Below are 12,398 nucleotides of genomic sequence, written 5' to 3'. Positions count from 1 at the left end.
TCTATGTCACATGTTTCCCAGGGCTCAGAGAACACTGTGGAAGCAGGGGAGCAAGAACGTAAGAGCAGGAGGGTAAGGAATAGAGCTGTGAAATGACGTTTTCTGAACACACCAGGCCATTGCACTCATGAACTCACATCGGCAGCAGCTATCTGCACAAGCTCTGCCCAAGATGAAGCCAGGCAACACCTCAGCACAGAGGGAGAAGGAGCTCATGAGGCCCCACCCCTGGCTGAGGCACTCTTGGCAGTTAATGGCTGCTGGGGGAGTCCCTGCTCTTTAGAGGTGTGGTCACTGGTAAGTTGATCATACCCCAATGGATGTAAATCACTAATCGAACTCACTGGGTTATTTTATTTTTTGAAGAATGAGAGAAGAAAGAAGAAGAGAAAGGGAAAGAGGAAGAGGAAGAAGAAGAGGAGGAGGAGGGGGAGGGAATGAAATTGGGAGGAAACATATTAGAAGGTTCTGGGAAGAGCTTGGATTGGGAGTAATATGAAATTCTCAGAAGAAATAAAAATACTATTGAAAAATTATCCAAAGAAGTGTGAGAAATGGTAATAATATGGTAGGCATTAACAATTACTAAACATTTTAGCACCTGTTAACTAACTAGTAGCTAGTGCCTACAGTAGAGATTAGACTATGTTTTCTCAGAACTTGGCTTGGAAACAGAATGTATTTCCTAGTTTGAGCAAGACTACACAGACCTTGCCCTGAAGTCATCCCAGTTCAAGGTGAGGGTGAACGTCCTCACTCTGAGAACAGGGGTCCAGGTGATATGGGATGGCACTCCAACCTGGGATGCAGGGTTCTAACCAGAAACTAGTGTGATCTCTAAGGACAGCACGGGTTCCTCGTGCAAGCACGTTCTGTGGATAGTCACTCACCGGGAGCTGTTCTTCCAACAGCCTAGTGGCAATCATTAGAAGTGGAAGTGCTGTGTCCTTTAACTCTCCCTGCCTTGTCTCTGTGAGGAAACCAATTACACCCTGGCCCTTGGAGCGTCTAGTACCCTGGACAGCTCCCTGGGGAGCAGTCTACCGCTAGGGGGCGGCAGCCAAGAGATGAATAAGTCTGTTGCTCTGGGGCTAGATTTCCTTCCAGGCCCCAGCGGGGAGGGGAGATGAGGTGATGTGCGAATCAGGTGGAGGTTTGTGCTCCGTGGGTGCGAGACAGAGCGAGCCTCCTGGGTGTGAGTCAGTGCGCGGGTGCTAGGGGGCTTGGTAACTAACTAGTCACGGAATCTCACTTTCGCTTCGTTCCTCCACCCATCCATTTTACAATGTGCGCCCGCATACCAGGGGTGTGCGCACACTGCATGGTGTCAGATTCCAGCCTGTGTGTATTGGTTCGGAGAGGTGGCTGGCGTTGGGGTGTGTCCTTGTTGTATTCCTATCCTCGGGTCAGGAGTAGTCTTCTCCCCACCCTCTGTGGAGTGTTGGGGTGTGTCTGGATGAGAGTGGGCTTGCTCCTGTGCTAGTGCATGTGTGGATGAGTGTAGTGGAACCGAGTATCAGGCTTGGGTGCTTGCATCAGCACCCGGGTCTATGCCTGAGGTGGGTGTTGGCATAATCTCGACTCAGGTGTTCAGAGACCAGAGTGGTGGGGGTGTCCTGTCTCCCGCAGGAGTTCACGATGTACCTGGCCACCCTTCTCTTGCCGCCCCAAGCTGCTAAGGCTCTGTAGGAAGCACTCCGCATGGGGAGGATCGGGGCGGTGTTGAACCTGAGAGGAATAAGAGAGTGGGGGTGCAAGGGGCGGGCCAGGTCCCCGGGCGCGGCGCGGGCTCGGGGGACCCGCGCGGCTGACGTCAGGCGACTCCTTAAATAGAGCCGGCAGCGCGCTCCACTCGGCATTTCCCGAAGAGCCAGAACGCGGCTGGCGCCAGCGCCACCGTCCGGTCCGCGCATCCTCCCACCCGCACAGCCGCGCGGCCACAGAGCGTCCCCTGAAAGGCGCTCCGAGCATCCGGAATGGGGCTTCGGGCGCTGGGCGCGCTCCGAACCCAACGCGAGTGAAAGCCGAAGAGTGCCGGGAGCCGCCCGGCTGCCCGAAGTCCCCACCACCTAGCACTGAGAGATGCTGGCAATGCATCCACCGGGTCCCAAAGGAGCCACCGTTCCCGGGACCCCTGGGCACGGTGCTTGCCAAAGCCAGCTGCCCCCAGAGGAGACGGCGTCCCCTACGCCCGACCCACACGGAGGGAACAGCGCCACGCGAGCCCTCTAGGCAATCGCAGGGCCACGCAGCATCTCCTCCGCAGGTGCTACCTCTGAAACCATGACCCCCGGCGCGGGCCCATGGAGCTATGGCCTATAGGGTCCTGGGCCGCGCGGGGCCACCTCAGCCGCGGAGAGCGCGCAGGCTGCTCTTCGCCTTCACCCTGTCCTTGTCCTGCACTTACCTGTGTTACAGCTTCCTGTGCTGCTGCGACGGTCTGGGCCAGAGTCGCCTGCTCGGCGCCCCGCGCTGCCTCAGTGGCCCCAGTGCAAGCGGCCAGAAACTTCTCTCGAAGTCCCGCCCGTGTGATCCCCCGGGACCGACGCCCAGTGAGCCCAGCGCTCCCAGCGCGCCTGCCGCCGCCGCGCCAGCACCGCGCCTCTCCGGGTCCAACCACTCAGGCTCCCCGAAGCTGGGCACCAAACGGCTGCCCCAAGCCCTCATTGTGGGCGTCAAGAAAGGGGGAACTCGGGCGGTGCTGGAGTTTATCCGCGTGCACCCGGACGTGCGGGCCTTAGGCACGGAGCCGCACTTCTTCGATAGGAACTACGGCCGAGGGTTGGACTGGTACAGGTAAGAGGACCACTCTGCGCAATGAGTCCGCTCCATCTCTGGAGCCATCCCTTTCCTTTCTTAAGTGGGTAAGTCGGGTATGGGGTGATTACCAGAACTTCCCCGGAGACTAGTTATTCATGAGGTTAGTTGACGAGCAAAAGGAATGGGCATTCACTCTTATTCTTGGGATCCCTCTCGTCCCTGGAAGGTAGGGGACATTTCCAGTCAAACGTAGGTGCTGGCTGGAGGGCTGGCTTCTGTGTCCAGGTTTCAGGGCGGATGGGATTGGTTGTCCAAGGCAGGGGGTTGTCTGACCACAGAACTACTCTAATCTGACCGTAAGCTGGCCTGTGGCACCTGACGCTGCGAAAGGGAAGCCACCACAAAGGCCCTCTGCGGTGGTGTGTGTGTGTGTGTGTGTGTGTGTGTGTGTGTGTGTGTGTGTGTGTGTGTGTGTGTGTGTTCTGCCTGGATAGGTTCCCATACTTAGGACAAAATGAGAGTGTGGCCAGAGTTCCTGCAGTGAGAAAAAGGAACAAGATCTGACCCTTCGAGAGTGCCAGTCTCAGCTACAGATGTTCACTACTATTCTGGGGCTCCCTCAGCCTTTCTAGTCCTGGGTTAGTGAGCTTGAAGTACAGGAAGGAACCTTGGATTTTAGTTGTGCCTCTGCCACTTAGACTGAGCAAGTTCCCCAAACTCTGCCAGCCTCCTTTTCCCCATCCATTACAAAAGGCAGGAAAATAGTTCTTGCCCTGTTTACTTGCCAAGGCTTGTTCAAAGTGTTTGAAAGATGTAAAACATGACACTCAGCATTGGGGGTGCTTTTTAAAATAGTAGCCAACAGGATAGATTTGGAAGACAGGCTGGGACTTTAATGGAAGTCTAGGCAGGATCCTAGGAATAGTCAGACATGCCCAGAAAGCCATTCATTGCTTGGACTTCTGCCAATGAGAGTGCCCCTACCTCAGTGGATGGTGTCTGGACACAGAGCAAGGCTTCATGAGGCGGCAGCCTTCACTCCCAGGTGCCTTCAGTGTCCATTGGTCTTCCCACCCTGTGAGGTGCTGAAGTGCAGGATAGGTCCATAGAGGGTCTGAGTCAGAACCTCAGAGGTGTCACAGGATCTACCTGAAGACAATCTAGACAGTTCTGCACGGTAAGGGGAGTGTGGAGGGATGCCACAGTAGCTGCCACAGTTGCAGGGGCGACTTCTTTTATTTTTCATATAAAAGGAGAAGCTTTAGTCAGCCAAGTCATAAGTGTACTGGATGGACAAAGGATAATTTCATCAGAAAGATCATCCTAATGGACGCATAACCAGGGGTTCTGGATTTTCAGAGAAGGGGGATCCACAGGAATCCTTGTCACCCATTCCAGCTAGCCTGAGCTAGCAGGAGCTATGTCTGTTAGGAGCAAGGGATAGGACGTGTGCTGTCCCCAAGAGGCAGACACATTGTCTGTAGTGGAGGGATGGTTGGCACACAGTCAGATGTGGCCTCATGCCATCGCTGATGGCCCACCATGCTTTCCAAGCTGTGAACCATGAGTGTTCCATCTAGTTGCGTGCAAACGCTGTCTGAAGCAGACTCCAGGGTATGAACTGCAGAAGCATTGTACACCAGCGTCCTGCTCGAGGTCAGCCACAGCCGTGCTCATTGCTCTCCAGGGTTTCCTCGATGGAAAATATGAAGATCCTCGTAGAACCCTTTGCCAGTGTGAAGTGCTTGTTAAGTGCAAAACAGCAAAATTCTGAGCATCCAGCTTTTAGGTAATGCACCTCCCTCTCGCCCCATAAACACCTCTATGTTGAGCCCAGGCTCTCCTTCCCTGTTCCTCCCTCCACCAAACAGCACACCTCAGGCTTCCTTTCTGGAGCCTGTGTCATTCAGGGATGACTGCTTTTTATTTTTAACCTTGGCATGTGTGATTCTAAGCCAGCTTAGCTGTGAACCTTGGAGATGGGAGCCATGCCTTTTTTTTTTTTTTTTACCCTAGCACATTTGGATTCTGCTAAAATTCTCAGCTGAATCTTGGTAGGTTTTATTTAAAATGAAGCACATTGACAGCTCCACTTCTTTCTCTCTCCCTCCCTCTCTCCCCTTTCCTTCTCGATGTTTCTAAAGGAAAGATTAGCATGGAGGTCTGGTCATAACTATGACACCCATCACTTTCTCAGGAAGGCTGGGAAGTCCACAGGACCCAGGAAAGGTCTGTGTATTTTATTCTCTAGGAGGTAAGGCAGGGAGAGGCTGCAAGCCAGTACCCTCTGGGGGCAAGTATTTCACAGGAGGAATGCTGTTTCCACAAACGGTAATATGGTCCCCTACTCGGGCACTGTTTCTCTCCATTTTATGCTTTATCATCACTTGAGTAACACGTAGCAATTGCAGAAACTATGAGGATTCCTGGGACTCCTGACGGTGTGTGTTCAAGAAGGCTTCCACCCACTGTTGTGGCTTGAGCTTCCCAGGGTGGAGCTGCGCAAACTTAGTAGAGTCCTTGATACCCTGCCCATGTGGAAGCCCTGGAGCACTTCTTAGACCAGATTGTCTAAATGCAGATAGACAGTGGGAAAATAAGAATCACCACTGTCCATCCACAGGTGAGACTTCTCCATGAAGGCAGAGTTGATATAGCCAGAGAGACACCATCAGCAAAAGGGACAAGCCTACAGAGCCCTCATCTTCTTTGTTCCTGGATCCTAATCCCTTCTTGGGAGCCACTGAGGCAGGCCACCCTCAGAGCCCAGCTCTCTCTACAGGGAAATCCCTGAGATCTTCTGTGAGCTCATCCCTGGCGCTTACCTCACCTGTATGTCTGACCTGAGTCCACCTCTTCAAATTTCTTCCAAGAGTCAGAATACGGACCCATGGGGATGCAGGGTGGGAGCCACTAGCTGCTTGGAAGAGGAAAAGTGATATTAGGTTGGTGACGGTCACAGGGCGGAACCTACTGTGTCAAAGACCAGAGATGACCTCTTTAGATGCTGTGCATTTTGGAAGAAGGTGATCACCTTGGTCTCAGCTGCCTTCTCATGGAATGAAGCCCATAATAATTATCCTGGGCTTCAAGAAAGCATGAAACATTGCATATGAAAATGCCACGGGGAAAAAATTTTGGTATATAAAGATAAGCCAACGATGTTAGTACCGTTGCCACAATTACTGCTGTTTTGCTACCAACACTCCTATTATTGCCATTAATGCTCCTGCTAACACAACTGTTAGAGCTGCGTCTGCTACACAGCCGCCAAATGGGGCTGGGAAATACAATGCTAAGGAAATAGTCTCAAACTTCCTTTTTTGCCTGTGTTTGGTCTATGTGTGTGTGTGTGTGGGGGGTCTATAGATATATGTGAGTACACATGTGGAAGACAGAATCTAAGTTGTTTTCCTCCTTGTTTTTTGAAACAGAGACTCTCACTGAACCTCACCAATTCCACTAGGGAGGGTGAACAGTAAGCTCCAGAGAAATGCTCCCAGCAAAGAGACAATAGGCACTTGCTATTGGGGACCTGAACTAAGGACCCTCATGCTTGTGTGCACTACAAGCGCTTTAGAAACTGAGCCACTTGCTCATTCCAACATTTTCCTTTATCTGACTTCCTTTCTGCACTCCTTTCTTCCCTCTCTCTCTTCCTTGCTTCTTGCTCTCTCTCCCTCCCTGTTGTCTTCTCTTTTCTAACTTTGATTGATAAATTTTCACCTTATATTTCTGCATCTCTATTTACCCACCTTTAAAAATGAGAATGATGCCTGACCTGGTCTTTTACATCATATGAAAACCATGTATGATACCTTATGTGGAAACACTCAACATACCTAAGATTTTATATATGATACTGGGTTTTTTTTTTTGTTGTTGTTTTTAACCAAAGTTTGCCCCAGACATAGCCTATTCTGTATGCTCGCCATTTATAGAGAAATGTAAGCAGTATTGTGTCCTGGGGTCTTTAGGGTTCAGGAGGGAAGAGGGTTTTGTTCCCAGTGTATCAGTTTTGCCATCACTGAGGCTTGGCCGGGTGCATGTGTCACGAGGAAGGAACTCTTTTCTAAATGCCTTAAGACGCCAACAGGAGGGAGCTAATACATGATCATTTACTCTGCGCTGGTGTCCAAATTTTAGACCCCATCTCACATCTCTGTCTACTTTCTTGCTCAGCATCAGTGTGCTCTTGGGACTGCATAAGACAAGCAGGCACAGGATTTGCCTCGGAGGCAACGGTCTCTGTAAGACAGAGAAGGGAGAGCACAGAATGAAATCTACCACATTATCAAGCTCATCTAAATCAGTGACTCATATGTAACAGCAAAGCCAAACTCTGGCACAGCAAGCCTTAAAAGGAAGCCCACAGGCAGGAGACAGGGGCCTTCTGCATGAGGAAGAGAGAACACAGAAGCCTTTGCCATCTTAGAACAAACCGATTAACATGCAAAACAAACTGACCTATGCTCACCTTGTCTACAAGTGATCCGTGACCCCCCCTTCCCCGACATGTGAGGTCTCCTGCTCATCCTTTTTGCAGACACATCCTTGTAAAGAGTTTTCCTGCGTGGGTCCAGGGGAGTGTGACACACTCTGGTTAAATGAAGCCATTGAGTCTGGAAATCCCCCATCTGTCATCCTCGCAGCACTCAGGAAGTATATTCGTTAGTTCCAACATAAGTACCGTGTTTTTCAGTCACCGAGGAACATTCAAAATGGGCCAGCGGAACTGTTGTTGCTTGGGGGAGGGCTTGGGGGGTGTGCTGGTCTCACTTCTCTCTGGAGCTTCGAGAGAGTGGACGAGCTGGAAACAAAGAATGAGATTTCTTTCAAAGCCTTTGCTGGAGCTTGGGAAGTGAAGAAGACCCCGACAGGCCCTGAGATTTTCACTGAGTTCACACTGTTAATATTGTTTGTGGTGTTAAAAATAGAAAAAAAATATTGCTTAATAGAGAAAGAAAGTAAGAAGCATAGCTTTTTTTTAAAAAAAAACTTTTCTGAGATTAGAATGTCTTGCGATGAATGATGGATGTCCTGGCTTCCATGAAACACTCTGCTTCCACCTTGGTTGCAGAACCGCTCCTCACCAAGCTGCCTTTCACCTTGAGAGTGTGGCTTCACCAGTCACCCTGAAATTCATTAATCTTCCAAAGAACCACTGACTACATAGAAACATCTCCAACACGGCATCTCCATAACCAGCAGCAGGGGCTCTCTGTTAGGAGCTGTACCCATTTTGAAGTTTCAAGGGTTGCCCATGCCATCTCCTTGAATACATCTTTTTTTTTTTACTACTTCGGAAGGTGTGGGGCAGATGCCCACCAGAGATGAGCTGCTGCTGCAATGTGTTCCATGGACATCTGTAAAGAGGCATGTCCTTACGTAGATTGGTAGGCTCGTCCCAAGAGCTCTTATCCATTCTGGTGAGCAGTCAGTGCCAATAGGTGCCATTTCCTGAGGGAGGTATTGTTAATGTTCTCCGCATCCAGTGCTCGGCAGTGTTGAATAGCTTTCTCCCCTTGGCTAGCCCTCCATGAGTCATTTCTGAATGATTGAGTGACAGAGTGGGTGTGGAGGGGCGGAAGCACACAGCTCCCTATTGATCCGGATCTGCTGGAGGACTCGGAGGGGAGGCCAGCTCTCTGTGTGATGGCTCACAGCCAGTGGGCAAGGAAGAGGAAGGCAGAGAAGCAGACACTAGGGCTGTGAGTCAGGCCAGAGGGTTCTAAAAGGTCACGCAGCCAAGCTAAGTCTGTGGCACCCACCATTTCCCCCAGAGCTAACCCTGAGGTGGGTTAATCCATTTATTTGTCAAACGCCCACCATTGGCCAGGCTCAGTGCCAGGCTGCTGTGGGCTGGCTCTGCTGCCACTCTTTTCTCCTAATGGGCTGCACTGATGGGCTGAAGTGCTTTGTAGTCCATGAGCAGCTTGACAAGGTGGGTAAAAGCCACCAGTGAGTGGAAATAACTTAGCATTTCAGAGGTAATTGCTGCCTGTCAGGCTACACAGCTGGGCTGTTGGTCCAATGCTTCACTCCCCAAGGCTTTCTCTGTGGGATGATGGGACAGGGTGAGGAACCGAGGGCTCCGCATGAGCACATCCTCCTGGGAGACATGGCCAGATGGGCTGGTTTGGTCAAGGGGGATTTGGCATCATGTAGGGTTCCTAGGTACACACACATTAGCTGTTGTGTCTTCTCAAACTTCCAACCAGAGGATTTGACAATGGTTGCTGCTCAGTGCCAACAGCTCTTGTCTCTGCTCTAGGTTGAGCCTAGAGGGACTCCCCACTACTCTCTTCCTATCCATAGCAGCGCTCCCATTTTGGAGGGATGAATCCAGCATTTTCTAGACTTCAGTCACTACAGTGTGCAACTTCTACTATGATTTCTTAATATTTGTTGTTCAGTGATATCATTTAAGATCGTAAGGATGTTTAGCTGAGGCTAGGTGGAGTGCAGACGAAGGGGGTTGGGTCGAAGAGCACTAAGTCATAGATAGGAGCACAGGTTCTGATGAGCCAGTGCACTGTAGAGTGAATGAAGATAACAGAAAAAAAAATGGGAGAGCTTCGACTGCTCCACGATAAAGAACTGATAAGTGTTTGAGGAGACAGATATATTAATCTGACATGCGTGTGACTCACTGTTTATGTGTGTTGAGATATCAGGTGGTAATTAATCACTTATGTTAGGCTTTGACCACTGTATCAAAATACCAGAGGGAAGCAACTTTAAAAAGGAAAATGATAGCTGGGCGTGGTGGTGCACGCCTTTAATCCCAGCACTCGGGAGGCAGAGGTTGGCCTGCTCTACAAAGTGAGTCCAGAATAGCCAAGGCTACACATGGAAATCTTGTCTTGAAAAACTAAAACAAAAAACAAAAGAAAAACAAGTTTATTTTGGCTCATAGTTTTAGAGGCTTCAGCTCACTATTGTACCATTCTTAAGGAATGGGGAAGGTGGGGGAAGCCCTAACCTCATGGCTGGGACACATGGCAGGATGGCAGGGACCTTCCACAGAACCCTTTACATTTTTTTCTTTGATATTTTTGAGATTATTCTATAATTATATCATTTCCACTTTTTCTCTTTTCCCTCCAAATACCCTCATATACATGTCTTGCTCTCTTTCAAATTCATAGTCTCCTTTTTCATTATTTGTTGTTACATACATATATGTATACACACATCTATTCCTAAATTCGTAAATACAAACTACACAGTCTGTATAATGTTACTTGTATTATGTTTTTATGGCTCACCATTTGGTATTGGAAAACAACAAAATGTGTTCTTCCCTGGGGAAGACTATTTTTTAGCATTCTTTAGTTGTCTGTAGTGCTTTGTGTAGGACTGAGGCTTCCTGGGTTCTCCCCTGTCTGTGTTAGCATGTCTATGGTGTTGTCCTTGGTCATGTCATGATGGCTAGATTTCACGGGTGTTATTAGGAGACATAATCTCACAGTAAACTCCATGTGCTTACAGTCTTTCCATTGCCTCTTCTACAATGTTTCTTGAGCTTTAGGTGAAAGAGTGTTTGGTAGATGTATCCATTGGGACCAGGAGCCACAACTCTGCATTTTGATTGGTTGAGGCTTTCTGTGATGTTTTTTTTTTTTTGAGGTCTGTGGCAAAGAGAAGTTTCCTTGAGAGGTGAGTGTAAGGACCAATATTTATAATGTAGTTTGGGACAGTGCTGTAGAAGTTGCAGATTCTCCTCCGAGATCCATGACTTCACTAGCTTGTTCTTGTTAATTTAAAAGTATGGCGTAATAAATGTTTATCATTAGGCTTATAATTATTATGGTGGTATTATTAACCCACTTTCACAATCAATGAAGATACACACACCTGACAGATTTCAGAACAGCCTTCTTTTGCCTGGGCCATGGCAGATGTTAACCCCCTAAAACTTCCTTCCTTTATCTTCCAGCCTCTGTCCTGTGCCATCTGCTTTAACCCTTCCGGTCTGTGCTACCTCCCATCCATAATTCTATAAATACCTGCTTATTCCTAGCCACTTTCCTCCATCCAGGCTGATCCTGCCATGGCTCCTCTCTGTGCTAACCCATCATGCTGGCTCTGTTTCCTTCCTCCTCTGATACCTGGCCTTCTTCCTCCCATCCATAATTCTACAAATACTTGCTAATTCTGGGCTGCTTTCCTGCATCCATGCTGATCTGGTCATGAGTTTCTCTCCATGATAACCAATTGCAGTGGTTTGGCTTTCTTCTTTCTCTGATAACCGTCTGCTTCTCCTTCCCAAGATCCTTCTCTTCTCCAAGCTGATGAACCTTCACCATGCCTACTTTTCTCCAGCCCCGCCCAGGTATCTGCTTTGTGTTGGTCAAACAGAAATAATTTCTTAGGCAAGGTTTACACAACAACGGCAGGTATGTGTGAGGATGTTCCTGTCTGGACAGCAACTAGACCTTGGGAACCAGTAATTAGCATCGGAACACGTATCAGCAGACCAACCCCCAACAGTAGCCCTGGGCAGTTGGCTAGGCTTTCAGTAACAGGTGCAATCTGCCTCTTGTTGAGTGGGTCCTAAGTCTAATTAGAGAGCTACTGGTTACCACCGAGTTACGAATGCCACTATGGCACTCTTGGTTTGCTGGCTTTGATGTGGTTCATAGCCATCATTTCTGGGTCGGACTGTTGGTTGCTTCCATCCTTTGGAACCTTACTTTGTGCTTTCTGGAGCCATGGAAGATAGTCCTCTGCAAAACGCCTTTAGGTCGGTTCCAGCCCAAGGGCCTCTGTCTTAAAGTCTCCATCACTTCCAGAAATGCCAAGCCCTGGATACACAGCCTTTGAGTAGCAGTTTTTAGATCCAAATCATGCTGATATATATATATATATATATATATATATATATATATATATATATATATATATATATATATACATTTTATGCATCAATTAAAAATAAATTTAATTTAAAAATTATATAACCTTACAAGGTAGGGAGTAGTGGAAGGAGTTGGAGGAGGGAAATAGGGAGTGGATATGATCACATTTGTTGTATACATGAATAAAAATCTCTAGAGAAAAGAAAATTATAGTCTTTCATAAAGAAAAAGGCTTCATTTTTTTTTAAAGTTCCAATTTTGCAGTAAATAGCATACTCTAATATATGTATGAAATGCAGATCAAAAATGGTGAAGGGGAGTCTTACAGTCCTCATCCCTTGGTCACAGAATTCCTCTTTTGAGAGAGAAGTCCCTGTTCTGTGACTCCCTTGGACAGACGATGTTACCCATTTGTGAAGCTAACACATTGAATGCAAATACATTTCAAACAAATACATTTACAAAGCAGCTTCATTTAAATTCTTAAAATGGAAAGCAGCATTGCCTTCTGAAAGTAATCTCAAAACAGACAGACTGAAAACAAAGCAGTGTTACTGAGGTTTTTACCAAAGAGCACACTGGAATGTTCCAGGCCCACAGCATCCTGTCTCTAGCAGGGGATATCAGGAGAAGCTAATGGACTAAGGAAATATTGGTATCAAGCTGAGACTTTCATCCTTTGCGTGAGCAGCAGTGGCGGAACCACAGTTAAAACGATGGTAAATGTCTCTTTGGTGATACAGTGGTATTTTACAGAGTCTCTGAGGGACACAC

General features: G+C 48.3%; 1 protein-coding gene across 1 annotated transcript in view; it reads left to right on the top strand.

The window, feature by feature from the left end:
• Window positions 1-1,869: 1,869 nt before the first annotated feature.
• The window catches only part of HS3ST2 (heparan sulfate-glucosamine 3-sulfotransferase 2), a 115,371-nt gene continuing 104,842 nt past the window's right edge, over window positions 1,870-12,398 (top strand). Inside the window, exon 1 of the mRNA XM_084772838.1 lies at window positions 1,870-2,796. Within this exon, the coding sequence (XP_084628964.1) occupies window positions 2,312-2,796 (485 nt within the window). The 5' untranslated portion in view covers window positions 1,870-2,311. The remainder of the gene's footprint in view (window positions 2,797-12,398) is intronic.

This window comes from Acomys minous (assembly GCF_964271855.1).
Source record: "Acomys minous genome assembly, chromosome: 2".
Lineage (NCBI taxonomy): Eukaryota > Metazoa > Chordata > Mammalia > Rodentia > Muridae > Acomys > Acomys minous.
This window is presented reverse-complemented; position numbering and strand designations above follow the sequence as displayed.